Source organism: Oncorhynchus gorbuscha, unplaced genomic scaffold (assembly GCF_021184085.1).
Source record: "Oncorhynchus gorbuscha isolate QuinsamMale2020 ecotype Even-year unplaced genomic scaffold, OgorEven_v1.0 Un_scaffold_553, whole genome shotgun sequence".
NCBI classification, from domain to species: Eukaryota; Metazoa; Chordata; class Actinopteri; order Salmoniformes; family Salmonidae; genus Oncorhynchus; species Oncorhynchus gorbuscha.
In genome coordinates this window covers 30001-46465 of record NW_025745384.1, presented here as the reverse complement: position 1 = coordinate 46465, position 16465 = coordinate 30001, and the positions used below count along the sequence as shown (strand labels likewise).

General features: G+C 45.7%; 1 protein-coding gene across 2 annotated transcripts in view; it reads right to left on the bottom strand.

Annotated features, from left to right (window-relative positions):
• Positions 1–1760: 1760 nt before the first annotated feature.
• LOC124018640 (titin-like) overlaps positions 1761–16465 on the bottom strand; it is a 17793-nt gene continuing 3088 nt past the window's right edge. The window contains exons 2-6 of one of the 2 annotated variants that reach the window (XM_046333979.1): positions 7335–12371; positions 6910–7206; positions 5434–6021; positions 3674–3979; positions 1761–2521 (exon numbers count right to left, since the gene is read on the bottom strand). In XM_046333979.1, coding sequence (XP_046189935.1) covers positions 2208–2521; positions 3674–3979; positions 5434–6021; positions 6910–7206; positions 7335–12357 — 6528 coding nt within the window. In that variant the 5' untranslated portion in view covers positions 12358–12371 and the 3' untranslated portion in view covers positions 1761–2207. Of the gene's footprint in view, positions 2522–3673; positions 3980–5433; positions 6022–6909; positions 7207–7334; positions 12410–16465 lie in introns of both variants that reach the window. The other variant, XM_046333978.1, reaches the window with a different exon arrangement.

Below are 16465 nucleotides of genomic sequence, written 5' to 3'. Positions count from 1 at the left end.
TTATTGATTATTAGTATTACTGTTGTTAATATTATTAGTATTACTGTTGTTATTGATTATTAGTATTACTGTTGTTATTGATTATTAGTATTACTGTTGTTAATATTATTATTATTATTGTTATTGATTATTAGTATTACTGTTGTTATTATTATTATTATTATTGTTGTTATTGATTATTAGTATTACTGTTGTTAATGATTATTAGTATTACTGTTGTTATTGATTATTAGTATTACTGTTGTTATTGATTATTAGTATTACTGTTGTTATTGATTATTATTATTATTGTTATTGATTATTAGTATTACTGTTGTTATTGATTATTAGTATTACTGTTGTTATTGATTATTAGTATTACTGTTGTTATTGATTATTATTATTATTGTTATTGATTATTAGTATTACTGTTGTTAATATTATTAGTATTACTGTTGTTATTGATTATTAGTATTACTGTTGTTATTGATTATTAGTATTACTGTTGTTAATATTATTATTATTATTGTTATTGATTATTAGTATTACTGTTGTTATTATTATTATTATTATTGTTGTTATTGATTATTAGTATTACTGTTGTTAATGATTATTAGTATTACTGTTGTTATTGATTATTAGTATTACTGTTGTTATTGATTATTAGTATTACTGTTGTTATTGATTATTATTATTACTGTTGTTATTATTATTAGTATTACTGTTGTTAATATTATTAGTATTACTGTTGTTATTATTATTATTACTGTCTTGATTATTATTCACAGATTATAGTGGAATGGTATTAGAGGAGAGAAAGAGAGAGACCCTTTAAATGAAATTGAAAGACAGAGACTGACAAAGGCCGAGAGTTTTATTACATTTTTTATTAGACCTTTATTTAACTAGTCAAAACAGTTAAGAAAAAAAATCGTATTTATAATGACGGCCTACTGGGGAACAGTAGGTTAACTGTAGGTTAAATGCCTTGTTTAGGGGCAGAACAACAGATTTTTACCTTGTCAGCTCAGGGATCCAATCCAGCAAGCTTTCAGTTACTGGCCCAATGCTCTAACCACTAGTCTACCTGCTGGTTACTGGCCCAATGCTCTAACCACTAGGCTACCTGCTGGTTACTAGTCCAACGCTCTAACCACTAGGCTACCTGCTGGTTACTGGCCCAACTCTCTAACCACTAGGCTACCTGCTGGTTACTGGCCCAACGCTCTAACCACTAGTCTACCTGCTGGTTACTAGTCCAACACTCTAACCACTAGGCTACCTGCTGGTTACTAGTCCAACGCTCTAACCACTAGGCTACCTGCTGGTTACTGGCCCAACGCTCTAACCACTAGGCTACCTGCTGGTTACTGACCCAACACTCTAACCACTAGGCTACCTGCTGGTTACTAGTCCCAAACACTAGGCTACCTGCTGGTTACTGGCCCAACACTCTAACCACTAGGCTACCTGCTGGTTACTAGTCCCAAACACTAGGCTACCTGCTGGTTACTGGCCCAACACTCTAACCACTAGGCTACCTGCTGGTTACTAGTCCAACACTCTAACCACTAGTCTACCTGCCGTCCCTCCACTCTAACCACTAGTCTACGCTGCCGTCCCTCCACTCTCACCACTAGTCTACCTGCCGTCCCTCCACTCTAACCACTAGTCTACCTGCCGTCCCTCCACTCTAACCACTAGTCTACCTGCCGTCCCTCCACTCTAACCACTAGTCTACCTGCCGTCCCTCCACTCTAACCACTAGTCTACCTGCCGTCCCTCCACTCTAACCACTAGTCTACCTGCCGTCCCTCCACTCTCACCACTAGTCTACCTGCCGTCCCTCCACTCTAACCACTAGTCTACCTGCCGTCCCTCCACTCTAACCACTAGGCATTCTGTTAACACTGTGATTTACGCCCACAAATCAACCATTCTGTTAACACTGTGATTTACGCCCACAAATCAACCATTCTGACCACTTTCCCAACAAGTCAGACAATAGTTGAAGCATATCAAATCTACTCTGCTATTAAAATCAGCTATCAGAACAGAAATATCGTCTACCAAATCAAAACAAATAGCTATTTCAGTAACCACATCAATTACGTAAATGTCAACTTTTAAAGAAAAACAAAACAAAATGCCAATTGAACGACTTCGACCACTTTTCACAACAATACTAGCAAAGCCTCTGACAATTAAACAAATCACATAAAACCATCTTAATCTCCTTCGTAAGCGTCCGTGTCCACACACATCACCGGGCCGGCAGTGACGGACGGATTACTGACCGATCCCGCTGCATTCTTAGCCACCACTCTGAATTCGTAAACCACACAGTCGTTCAGCTCGGTCACGGTGTAGTGAGTGTCGGAAACGTTGGTTAAGTTGGCCTTCGTCCACCTGTCTCCTTCTCCCTCTTTCTTCTCAACCAGGTATCCCGTTACCTTGCTACCACCATCGTAAGTAGGCTTCAGCCATTCAAGTCTGACGGAGGACTTTCTGATGTGAGTGATCCGCACGTTGGTCGGAGGCTCTGCAACAGACAACAACAACAATTATTTATAGGTTAAAATATTGTAAATATAGGAAATGTGATGGACAACCACTAGGTGATAGAGAAATGTGATGGACAACCACTAGGTGATAGATAAATGTGATGGACAACCACTAGGTGATAGATAAATGTGATGGACAACCACTAGGTGATAGAGAAATGTGATGGACAACCACTAGGTGATAGATAAATGTGATGGACAACCACTAGGTGATAGATAAATGTGATGGACAACCACTAGGTGATAGAGAAATGTGATGGACAACCACTAGGTGATAGATAAATGTGATGGACAACCACTAGGTGATAGAGAAATGTGATGGACAACCACTAGGTGATAGATAAATGTGATGGACAACCACTAGGTGATAGAGAAATGTGATGGACAACCACTAGGTGATAGATAAATGTGATGGACCAACCACTAGGTGATAGATAAATGTGATGGACCAACCACTACTGAAAGTAACGAAAGTCGCCTTACCACAAGCATCAATGGCCAGTACAGCGTCTGAGGTCTTGCTCAGGGGACTGCATAAAGAAATGTCATGGACCAACCACTACTGAAAGTGATAGATAAATGTCTCCCATGGACCAACCACTACTGATAGACAATGCATCAATGGCCAGTACAGCGTCTGAGGTCTTGCTCAGGGGACTGCATAAAGAAATGTCATGGACCAACCACTACTGAAAGTAACGAAAGTCTCCTTACCACAAGCATCAATGGCCAGTACAGCGTCTGAGGTCTTGCTCAGGGGACTGCATAAAGAAATGTCATGGACCAACCACTACTGAAAGTAACGAAAGTCTCCTTACCACAAGCATCAATGGCCAGTACAGCGTCTGAGGTCTTGCTCAGGGGACTGCATAAAGAAATGTCATGGACCAACCACTACTGAAAGTAACGAAAGTCTCCTTACCACAAGCATCAATGGCCAGTACAGCGTCTGAGGTCTTGCTCAGGGGACTGCATAAAGAAATGTCATGGACCAACCACTACTGAAAGTAACGAAAGTCGCCTTACCACAAGCATCAATGGCCAGTACAGCGTCTGAGGTCTTGCTCAGGGGACTGCATAAAGAAATGTCATGGACCAACCACTACTGAAAGTAACGAAAGTCTCCTTACCACAAGCATCAATGGCCAGTACAGCGTCTGAGGTCTTGCTCAGGGGACTGCACCCAGCTGCGTTTTCCGCTGCCACCTTGAACTCATAGACGAGACCGGCAACGATGACGTTGGTCACTTTGAAGTGTGTGGCACGGATAACGGTTTTGTTGACCGTCTGCCACAGGATGCTGTTCTTGTCCTTCATCTGAAGACGGTATCCAACGACTGGTCTCCCTCCATTCCAGTTCGGCTCCGTCCAGGCGACGGTGACGCTTTCTCTGGTCACAGACGTGACGATAGGGGCTGACGGAGATTCAGGGACGGCTATAGACGAAAGAAAATAACATTTAGCATTAATCGGTATGTTACAGGGGGGGGGATCTTTTACCCTGTTCAATAACACATTCTCAGGTATTCTTTATCAGTTCAAGGGGTGGCATAGTGCAGCGCCCCCTAGTGGTCTGTTACAATAACACATTCTCAGGTATTCTTTATCAGTTCAAGGGGTGGCATAGTGCAGCGCCCCCTAGTGGTCTGTTACAATAACACATTCTCAGGTATTCTTTATCAGTTCAAGTGGTCTGTTACAATGGCATGTTCAAGTGCAGCGCCCCCTAGTGGTCTGTTACAATAACACATTCTCAGGTATTCTTTATCAGTTCAAGGGGTGGCATGGTGCAGCGCCCCCTAGTGGTCTGTTACAATAACACATTCTCAGGTATTCTTTATCAGTTCAAGGGGTGGCATGGTGCAGCGCCCCCTAGTGGTCTGTTACAATAACACATTCTCAGGTATTCTTTATCAGTTCAAGGGGTGGCATGGTGCAGCGCCCCCTAGTGGTCTGTTACAATAACACATTCTCAGGTATTCTTTATCAGTTCAAGGGGAGGCATAGTGCAGCGCCCCCTAGTGGTCTGTTACATGTACAGTTTTTTGTACTTTACCTTTATTTAACAAGGCAAGTCAGTTAAGAACAAATTATTATTTACAATGACGGCCTACCGGAGAACAGTGGGTTAACTGCCTTGTTCAGGGGGCAGAACGACAGATTTGTACTTTGTCAGCTTGAAGGATTCGATCTTGCAACCTTTCGGTTACTAGTCCAGCACTCTAATCACTAGGCTACGCTGCCGCCCCTCCACTCTAACCACTAGGCTACGCTGCCGCCCCTCCATTCTAACCACTAGGCTACGCTGCCGCCCCTCCACTCTAACCACTAGGCTACGCTGCCGCCCCTCCACTCTAACCACTAGGCTACGCTGCCGCCCCTCCACTCTAACCACTAGGCTACGCTGCCGCCCCTCCACTCTAACCACTAGGCTACGCTGCCGCCCCTCCACTCTAACCACTAGGCTACGCTGCCGCCCCTGCCACCCCTCCACTCTAACCACTAGGCTACCCTGCCACCCTCCACTCTAACCACTAGGCTACCCCACTGTCTACGCCCCTCCACTCTAACCACTAGTCTACCTGCCGCCCCTCCACTCTAACCACTAGACTACCTGCCGCCCCTCCACTCTAACCGCTAGTCTACCTGCCGCCCCTCCACTCTAACCGCTAGTCTACCTGCCGCCCCTCCACTCTAACCACTAGGCTACCTGCCACCCCTCCACTCTAACCACTAGGCTACCTGCCACCCCTCCACTCTAACCACTAGACTACCTGCCGTCCCTCCACTCTAACCACTAGGCTACGCTGCCGCCACATATAGATGTATATATATATAGAGAGAGAGAAAATACAAAGACAAAACGTGAATAGAGTAGTATAAAACTTACTGTAGTTGAGATCCACTCTGACGGTTGCAGAGTCGCTGTACTCACTGATGCCGTAGCGATTTTCAGCCCTGATTCTGAACTGGTACTCCAGTCCTGTTATGAGCTTCATGATTTTCATCGTGCATTTCACAACGACCGAGGAGACTTCGGTCCAGTCGGCGTTTGTCGTTTCTCGTTTGGTTATGATGTAGTTTGTGACGGGACTTCCGCCGTCATACCGAGGAGGAAGCCACGTCAGACTCACGCTGTCCTCGGTCACCTCAGACATTCCAATAGGACCAACTGGGGCGCTGGGTCTATCCAGGACCACGATGGTCACAAAAGACCTGGAGGCTCCGCTGGTGTTGGAGGCACATATGTCGTACCTTCCTGAATCAGTAGCAGTGCTCTCACGAAGACTGATGATAAGATATTCAGGAGTTACTTCAGAGTTGAATCTCATCGTTGACTTCAACACGACATCGTCCTTTGAAAGAGAAATCTTTGGCGCAGGTTTCCCAGTAAGTGGGATCTGGCATTTTAGGTTCGATCCTGCTCTGACGTAGACCATATTGTCAGGAAACTTGTTCATGTTCATTTCAGGAGGTTCTGTTGAAAGATGAAGACTTGTTGAAGATATCAGATCAAAATGAAACCATGTAAGATGTAAGAATTTGTTTTCCAGAATGTAGTAACCTTCCTATTGTTGGATTATGAATGTAGGAAACCGTCTGTCTTGGTTATGAATGTGGTAAACCATCTGTCTTGGTTATGAATGTGGTAAACCATCTGTCTTGGTTATGAATGTAGGAAACCGTCTGTCTTGGTTATGAATGTAGGAAACCATCTATCTTGGTTATGAATGTGGTAAACCATCTATCTTGGTTATGAATGTGGTAAACCATCTGTCTTGGTTATGAATGTGGAAACCATCTATCTTGGTTATGAATGTTGTAAACCGTCTGTCTTGGTTATGAATGTAGGAAACCGTCTGTCTTGGTTATGAATGTAGGAAACCATCTGTCTTGGTTATGAATGTAGGTAAACTTCTGTCTTGGTTATGAATGTAGGAAACCGTCTGTCTTGGTTATGAATGTAGGAAACCGTCTGTCTTGGTTATGAATGTAGGAAACCATCTGTCTTGGTTATGAATGTAGTAAACCATCTATCTTGGTTATGAATGTAGGAAACCATCTGTCTTGGTTATGAATGTAGGAAACCATCTATCTTGGTTATGAATGTGGTAAACCGTCTGTCTTGGTTATGAATGTGGTAAACCGTCTGTCTTGGTTATGAATGTTGGATTATGAATGTAGTAAACCATCTGTCTTGGTTATGAATGTTGGATTATGAATGTGGTAAACCATCTGTCTTGGTTATGAATGTGGTAAACTTCCTATTGTTGGATTATGAATGTAGTAAACCATCTATCTTGGTTTATGCTCAGCAATTCTCTAGCCTTAGTAACTGTAAATGTAGGGCTGGGCAACAACTCACCAAGTTGCCCTTTAACTAACACAGGGAGAGCCATTTCTGTAGGGTCACTGAATCCAGCGTGGTTTTCAGCACGAACTCTGAAGAAGTATTGAGTAGCTTCCTTCAGGTCGTACACCACGAAGTGGGCGGTCTTGGTGACGCCACACTTCACCCATTTATCCTGACCGTTCTCGAGAGCATCGACACGATAACTGCTGATTCTGCTCCCTCCGTCATCCTCGGGCTTAATCCATGACAAGGACACGCTTTCCTTGGTGATCTCGGTGACTTCGATGGTTTGTGGCGGGCTTGGTTTTTCTGAAATCAAGAAGAAGAAGAAAAAATAAGAAAAAAACTGCCGTTTAAAAATAATAATAACATACAAAAATTACATTTTTAAAAAATATTTTGTTACGCTTACATTTGGATTATCAGTTCTGGCATACCTGTAATCATTGCTCCGTATTTGGTCTCAGCTGGCAAGCCGGTTCCATATTGGTTTTCACCAGTGACTCTGAAGTAGTACACACCTCCCTCTTGTAGATCTGACACTCTGTAGGTCAGACGAGGACATGAATCTGTGACTCTGGTCCATCCCTTGTTGTTCACCTCACGAATATCAACAAGGTAGTTGGTGACAGCAGCACCACCTTCGTTCTCTGGGGTATCCCAGGCAACTGTGGCAGAGCTCTTGGTAACATCCTTGACCCCAACACGGCACGGTGGACCAGGAGAGTCAAGAACCCTGACATTTAACGTACATGTGACTTTTCCAGCAACGTTTTGTAAAGTTACTGTATATTTTCCAGAGTCGTCTCTTGTTGCTTGATCCACCGTGATAGACGTGACAGTATCAGTGGTATGAATACTGGCCCTCACTCTCAGGTCAGTATCTGCCTTGTCCCACATAACGTTAGGAAAAGGCTTGCCGCTGAACGGCACTGTTAAGGTGAATGAACTGCCGTCCTTTACAAGAAGAGTCTTTCGCATCTCATTGCTGATATTAAACTGTGGTTCTTCTTCTCGGTCCTCAGCTGCTTGTGGATCAGTAGGAGGGCTTGGCTCACTGACACCAATCTTGTTGATGGATTTGACAACAAATATATATTCTGCACCAGGTGTCAAACCAACGACAGTGGATTCAGTGTTCTCTGTGTTTGAAACACTGACACACCAGTCCTCCTCATCCGTTCTCTTATATTCAACACAGTATCCTGTTACAGCAGCTCCCCCATCAAACAACGGCTTATTCCATGAAAGAGTTACAGAAGTCTCGGTCGAGTCAATGACTTTGGGTTTAGCTGGTGGGGACGGCAGGAATTGTGGATCCTCTGCTTTTGTCAGTTTGCAAGGAATACTTGGGGGACTCGAGCCTGCAACATTTTCTGCATAGACTCTGTACTCATACTCACATCCCTCACAGAGATTGGATGCCTTGACCCTAAGGTCATTCACAGGTTTCGTGTTCACCTGTACCCAGCGCATTCCTGATTTCTCTCGTTTCTCAATAACGTAGCCAGAAATGCTGCTTCCTCCATCGGACTCCGGTCTTTTCCAGCAGATTGTCATCGTCTCACTTGTTATGCTGGTGATTTCAACATCTGTCGGTGCAGCAGGGACAGTGAATGGATCTGTGGCCTTGGTTGGCTCACTCTCCAAGGCTTCACCTTCTCCATATTCATTCACTGCCTTTACTCTGAAGATGTATTCCTTTCCTTTACGCAGACCGGTGACCTTGCATGTTGTAGCCTTCGTGTCTTCATATACTGAAGTCCAGGTGACACGACTGGTTTCACATTTCTCCACTATGTAGCGCAGAATTTCCGCACCACCATTTTCTTGAGGTGGTCCCCAGGTCAAAGTGCATTTCTCTGCGGTCAGACCAGTCACATCCAATGGCCCAGAGGACGGTCCAGGGCGGTCAAGAACCTTACAGTTTACACACAGGGACCTTGTACCAGCAATGTTCTGCACTGTTACAGTGTACTGACCCGAGTCTCTTCGGATAGCGTCTCTGACTAGTAATGTGGTGGTGGTGTGTGTTGATGTGATCTCTATTCTTGCCTTGATCTCAATCCTTTCACCATCTTTTGACCAGGAAATGACTGGACGTGGGCGCCCAGAAATATCTGCATCGATTCTCAGAACATCTCCGGCTTTGACAAGGACTAATTTCTTATACTTGTCATCCAAGACAATGCGAGGTAGAACAACGTTATCCTTGACTGTGACGGCACCTGTGCATTGCGACGGCTCACTGAGTACTCCAGCAGAGTTCTTTGCAATAACGCGGAAGTCATATTGAATGTCCTCCGTAAGACCTTCAATGTCATAGCAAGTTTCCTGGAGATTGGTGAAATTGCACTTCAGCCAACAACCATCTGGAAGCTCCCTGCGATCAACAATGTAGCCAGTCACCTTGGCTCCACCGTCATTCTCTGGCTTCGACCAAGTGAGAGAAATGGAAGATCTTGTGATGTCTGTGACTGTAAGGTTAGCAGGAGGATCACACGGATCTCTTGCAGCTATAGGCTCAGTGGCTTTGCTGTACGGCCCAACGCCAGCAATATTCTCAGCAGCAACACGGAATTCATACTGCAAGCTTTCTTCAACCCCATTCACTTTAAATTCTGTTTCAGCGATGAGACGTCCTCTGTTAGTCTTTGTCCAGCGAATACTGCTGTAGTCCTTCATTTCCAGGTGATAACCGATGATTGGACTTCCACCGTCCCTGGCTGGTTCATTCCATGTAACCAACATGAAGGACTTTGTAGCCTGGGCAACACGGAGGGTAGTGGGAGGGCCAGGTTTCTCGAAGGGGTACTGTGCAACAACGGAAGCGGACTCCACAGCATGGCTCACGCCGTAACGGTTTTCAGCTGCAATTCGGAACTGATATTCAGTGCCTTGTGTCAAACGAGGAACCTTAATAGATGTTCTGGCAACTGTGGATGAAACAGTCTTCCATGATGTAGTGGTAGTATCTCTCTTCTCTACTACGTAGTTGGTGATTGGACATCCACCATCGTAGAGTGGGGGATCCCAAGACAGTGAAATATAGTCAGCGTTGACCTCATCTACCTTGATTGCACCAGGTGGGCCAGGTTTATCCAAGATGACAACAGCTAGTATGGCTGATTTTCTACCAACTGTGTTGCTTAAGGTGATCTCATAGTTCCCTGATTCCTCCCTGGTTGTGTTTCTGATAGTGATTAGTGACGAGTTATTAGACGTTAGAAAGCTAACCCTGGTTGTCTCCTTCAATTCAACACCATCTTTGTTCCATGAAACCTCAGGTTCAGTTCTGCCTCTAAACGGAACATCGATCTTCAGGTCGTCTCCTGCCTTGACACTGAATGTGTTGCACATCAGATCTATGATGGGTTCCACTGTGTCGTCGTTTACTACGACAGCCTCTGCCAGTAGCTTAGGTTCACTCTTGCCTGTTTCATTGACCGCACTAATCCTAAATGAATATTCCTCACCTGTCAAGAGTCCATCAATAGTTGATCTCAATCCCCGTATCTCAGTACACACAGTCCATTTGTCATCGCTCTTGGTTTGCATTTCCACTACGTAGCATTTGATTCTGCTTCCACCGTCGTCGTCAGGCTTTTCCCACGACAGACTCACACTGTCGTGAGTAACATCTACAACAGCGACTTTACCAGGAGGCAAAGGAGCTTGGGATACCTTGATTGGTTCTGGTGTTTCCGCTGGCAAACCCACACCGAGCTCATTAACAGCTCGTACACGGAAGTAATAAAGTCCCCCTTCTATGAGGTTGTCAATCTTCATTCTATTTCTTCCACAGTTCTCGGAAACACTGGTAAAGGCTCGTCTTTGAGCTTCTCTCTTCTCCACAATGTAATGTGTGATCTTAGCTCCGCCGTCAATCAGTGGAGGCTCCCAGGATAGTGATACAGAATCTCTAGTAATGTCCTTGACTTCAAAGTGCTCGGGGGCACTTGGTGAATCCAACACTGTGACATTAACGAAAGCAGACTTCATACCGCTGACGTTCTCAAGAGTCAACGCATACTTGCCAGTGTCAAGTCTGTTGACAGTGTGGATGACAAGGACTGTGTAGGTGCTTGTGACCTCAATGTGTGCACGCTCAGTAAGAGGACCTTCCGTCTTGGACCACTTGACTACAGGTTGAGGTTTTCCTTTGAACGGGACAAACAGACGCAGTGTCGCACACGCCCGAACTGACACCATTTTCCTAAGGTCTGAATCTAGTTCGATCTCAGGTGCCTCAAGTCTTTCAGATGTAACTACAGTCCCTGGTACATCAGCGGGTTCCCCAACTCCTTCAGTGTTAATCGCATAGACGTGGAAGTTGTATTCTCCATTCTCCTTCAGCATTTTCACAGTGAAGTGTGTTTCTTCAACACCAGTTGGCGGTGTACAGGCTGTCCACTCTTCCTCCGTTACTTCCTTCATCTCAACAACATATCCTTTGATGGCTGCTCCGCCATCATAGATGGGCTTTGTCCATGAGATGGACACGGTTGTGGTTGACTGGTCTGTCACCCTAGGGTTGTAAGGTGGACCTGGTGGATATAAGGGGTCACAAGCTTTGATATATCCTGTTGGTACACTTGGCACTCCCACGCCAGCAGAATTCTCAGCAGATACTCTGAACTCGTAGGAATGCCCCTCTGCGAGTCCGGTGCATCTGAACCGAATATCGTTAAGTCTTCTCTTGTTACACTTTGTCCATCTAACACCGTCTTTATCGCGTTTTTCAACGATATAGCCATCTATTTCTGAGCCACCATCGTTTTCTGGACGATTCCATGTAAGGACCATTGAGTCGCATGTTATAGCGCTTGCTTCAGGTGTGGAAGGAGAGCTGGGCGGCTTGAAAGGACAACATGCAGTAACCGGGTCTGATTCAAGAGGTTCACCAGTGCCAAACCTATTCACCGCTTTCACTCTGAAGATGTACTCAGTGCCGGGTACAAGTTTAGTCACTTTGTAGCTGACTGCTTGGGTTTCCGGTTGGACTACAGTCCATGACACGCGGTTGGTTACCCTCTTTTCAATGATATAATGGGAAACACTGGCACCGCCATCTTGTAACGGATGACTCCAGTGCAGCGTGGCTTTCTCTGCAGTCACACCAGTTATCTTCAATGGCCCATCAGGTGGACCAGGTCTATCAAGAACCTTAACATTGACAGGTATATCTTTCTTTCCGGCCACATTGCTGAGACTCAGGACGAACTGTCCGCCGTCCACTCTGACGCAATCTAGAACTGTTAGAACGGTACGTTCAAACGTTTTTACGACCTCCGTTCTCGGGGCGGTTTTATCAATTTCTTTTCCGTCTTTTAACCACTTGACTCTGGGGAGTGGCGTCCCCAGGATATCCGCTCGGATAACAAACGTTTCACCAGCGCGGACGACGATACCATCCTTAAACTTGGGATCCATCGATGCTGTTGGTGCCTCGATTTCCATGGTGGCTCTGGTCACTGTTGACACAAACGAAATACCAGGTGCAAAAGGTTCACTAAGAGAGAGAGAGAGAGAGAGAGAGAGAGAGAGAGAGAGAGAGAGAGAGAGAGAGAGATACATATGTATAATCAGATGTGATATTATACCGTTATTGCCTAGTTAAATAAGAACAGAGAGTCAGTTAAGAACAAATTATTATTTACAATGACAGTCAAGGAACAGTGGGTTAACTGGTCTAGGAACAGTGGGTTAACTGGTCTAGGAACAGTGGGTTAACTGCCTGTTCAGGGGCAGAACGACAGATTTTTGTACCTTGTCAGCTCGGGGATTCGATCTTTCAACCTTTCGGTTACTAGTCCAACGCTCCACTCTAACCACTAGGCTACCTGCCGTCCCTCCATTCTAACCACTAGGCTACCTGCCGTCCCTCCATTCTAACCACTAGTCTACCCTGCCGCCCCTCCACTCTAACCACTAGTCTACCCTACCACTGTCCGCCCCTCCACTCTAACCACTAGTCTACCCTGCCGCCTCTCCACTCTAACCACTAGTCTACCCTGCCGCCCCTCCACTCTAACCACTAGTCTACCTGCCGCCCATCCACTCTAACCACTAGGCTACCCTGCCACCCCTCCACTCTAACCACTAGTCTACCTGCCGCCCCCTCCACTCTAACCACTAGGCTACCCTGCCACCCCTCCACTCTAACCACTAGGCTACCCTGCCGCCCCTCCACTCTAACCACTAGTCTACCCTGCCGCCCCTCCACTCTAACCACTAGACTACCCTGCCGCCCCTCCACTCTAACCACTAGTCTACCTGCCGCCCATCCACTCTAACCACTAGGCTACCCTGCCACCCCTCCACTCTAACCACTAGGCTACCCTGCCACCCCTCCACTCTAACCACTAGGCTACCTGCCGCCCCCCCTCCACTCTAACCACTAGTCTACCCTGCCACCCCTCCACTCTAACCACTAGACTACCCTGATATTGATTGATTATCTTCAGTCAATTGAAGGCTTATATGTTTTGGAGTTCCCCTTGGCTCCTTATCAATTCAAGTGGTGGCATAGTCTAGCACCACCTAGTGGTCTGTCACGCAGAAATATTCTATCATGTTGAGATATGTTATTGGATTGATTTACACAGGTGAATATGGCAATATTCCCACATGGGTCTACCACTTCTGTCCAATCATATTAGCCAAACTAAACACTCCCTCTGATACGTGTATTAAAACTATATAATTTTATGGGCTGTTGTTCACAGGAATGTACTGAACAGGAAGGAGAGAGGGAAGGAGAGAGAGAGAGAGATTTGTAATAAAAAAGCTGGAATCTATTCTTCCCAATGTGATTTGAAAAGGATTTGTTTTGCTAAAAGAGTACAATGTTTTAGTTGAAGGCTACTTTAAGAATCTGTGTCTGTGTGAAACTGTGTCTGTGTGAATCTGTGTCTGTGTGAATCTGTGTCTGTGTGAATCTGTGTCTGTGTGGAATCTGTGTCTGTGTGAATCTGTGTCTGTGTGAATCTGTGTCTGTGTAAACTGTGTCTGTGTGAATCTGTGTCTGTGTGAATCTGTGTCTGTGTGAATCTGTGTCTGTGTGGAATCTGTGTCTGTGTGAATCTGTGTCTGTGTGAATCTGTGTCTGTGTGAATCTGTGTCTGTGTGAATCTGTGTCTGTGTGGAATCTGTGTCTGTGTGAATCTGTGTCTGTGTGAATCTGTGTCTGTGTGAATCTGTGTCTGTGTGAATCTGTGTCTTTGTGGAATCTGTGTCTGTGTGAATCTGTGTCTGTGTGAATCTGTGTCTGTGTGAATCTGTGTCTGTGTGGAATCCACAGTGGTATAATACAAAGCAGAGTCGAGGAGTTATCCAGCTAACTTGCCTAAATATTCTGAATAACATGTTTTGGGGGAAAGATAAGCTTGAGATGGGCATGGTATAATTGAGTCAACAGACAAAAACACATATCCGGTTGGAGCGAGTGGTCGCATCTGCACTTCGCTCCCACGGGTAGTATAACTTTTTCATTATATTTCATTATATCACAACGGTTTGATTTGTCTTATCTTAGCAATTTCTTCTCAGCTAGCTACATAGCTGTCTTTGTATCAAAGATAATTGCGTAATTATCGTATTTCGCCGTCCTAACGTAGTCTTCACTAGCCAGCTAGCTAACGTCCACTGATTAGCTGTACTGGAGAAACTATTACACTCAACTGAACGACTTGATTAGTTTAGTGTTAGCTAGCTACATAGCTGTCTTTGCTGTCTTCGTATCATCGTATCCAAGATAATTGTGTTGTTTAGGTTTAGAGTGTGTAGTCTTAGAGTGATTATCTTAATTTACCGAGGTTAGCTAGCCAGCTATTTGTCGTCCTTAACGTAGGTGACTCTGCTAGCTAGCCAACGCTAGCCAACGTCTTCTGTATAGAACTCAACTACCCGGTCGCATTCACAGGTAGTATCACATTTTCACTTCATTTCATTACAGTACAACGGTTTGATTTGTTTGATCGTAGCTAGCTACTTAGCTAGCTACATAGCCGTCTTTGTATCAAAGATAATTGTGTAGTCTAGAGCGATTTTCTAGGTTCGCTAGCCATCTATTGTCGTTCTTTTAACGCAACGTAACGTAAACAACACTGCTAGCTAGCCTGCTAGCCCCCGAATAGCAACACTGCAGAAACTATTACACTCAACGGAACGACTTGATTAGTGTAGTGTCAACAACGCACCCACTGCCAGCTGGCCTACTTCAGCAGTACTGTATCATTTTAATCATTTTAGTCAATAAGATTCTTGCTACGTAGCTTAACTTTCTGAACATTCGAGACGTGTAGTCCACTTGTCATTCCAATCTCCTTTGCATTAGCGTAGCCTCTTCTGTAGCCTGTCAACTATGTGTCTGTTTATCCCTGTTCTCTCCTCTCTGCACAGACCATACAAACGCTCCTCACCGCGTGGCCGCGGCCACCCTACTCTGGTGGTCCCAGCGCGCACGACCCACGTGGAGTTCCAGGTCTCCGGTAGCCTCTGGAACTGCCAATCTGCGGTCAACAAGGCAGAGTTCATCTCAGCCTATGCCTCCCTCCAGTCCCTCGACTTCTTGGCACTGACGGAAACATGGATCACCACAGACAACACTGCTACTCCTACTGCTCTCTCTTCGTCCGCCCACGTGTTCTCGCACACCCCGAGAGCGTCTGGTCAGCGGGGTGGTGGCACCGGGATCCTCATCTCTCCCAAGTGGTCATTCTCTCTTTCTCCCCTTACCCATCTGTCTATCGCCTCCTTTGAATTCCATGCTGTCACAGTCACTAGCCCTTTCAAGCTTAACATCCTTATCATTTATCGCCCTCCAGGTTCCCTCGGAGAGTTCATCAATGAGCTTGATGCCTTGATAAGCTCCTTTCCTGAGGACGGCTCACCTCTCACAGTTCTGGGCGACTTTAACCTCCCCACGTCTACCTTTGACTCTTTCCTCTCTGCCTCCTTCTTTCCACTCCTCTCCTCTTTTGACCTCACCCTCTCACCTTCCCCCTACTCACAAGGCAGGCAATACGCTCGACCTCATCTTTACTAGATGCTGTTCTTCCACTAACCTCATTGCAACTCCCCTCCAAGTCTCCGACCACTGCCTTGTATCCTTTTCCCTCTCGCTCTCATCCAACACCTCCCACACTGCCCCTACTCGGATGGTATCGCGCCGTCCCAACCTTCGCTCTCTCTCCCCCGCTACTCTCTCCTCTTCCATCCTATCATCTCTTCCCTCCGCTCAAACCTTCTCCCACCTATCTCCTGATTCTGCCTCCTCAACCCTCCTCTCCTCCCTCTCTGCATCCCTTGACTCTCTATGTCCCCTATCCTCCAGGCCGGCTCGGTCCTCCCCTCCCGCTCCGTGGCTCGATGACTCATTGCGAGCTCACAGAACAGGGCTCCGGGCAGCCGAGCGGAAATGGAGGAAAACTCGCCTCCCTGCGGACCTGGCATCCTTTCACTCACTCCTCTCTACATTTTCCTCCTCTGTCTCTGCTGCTAAAGCCACTTTCTACCACGCTAAATTCCAAGCATCTGCCTCTAACCCTAGGAAGCTCTTTGCCAC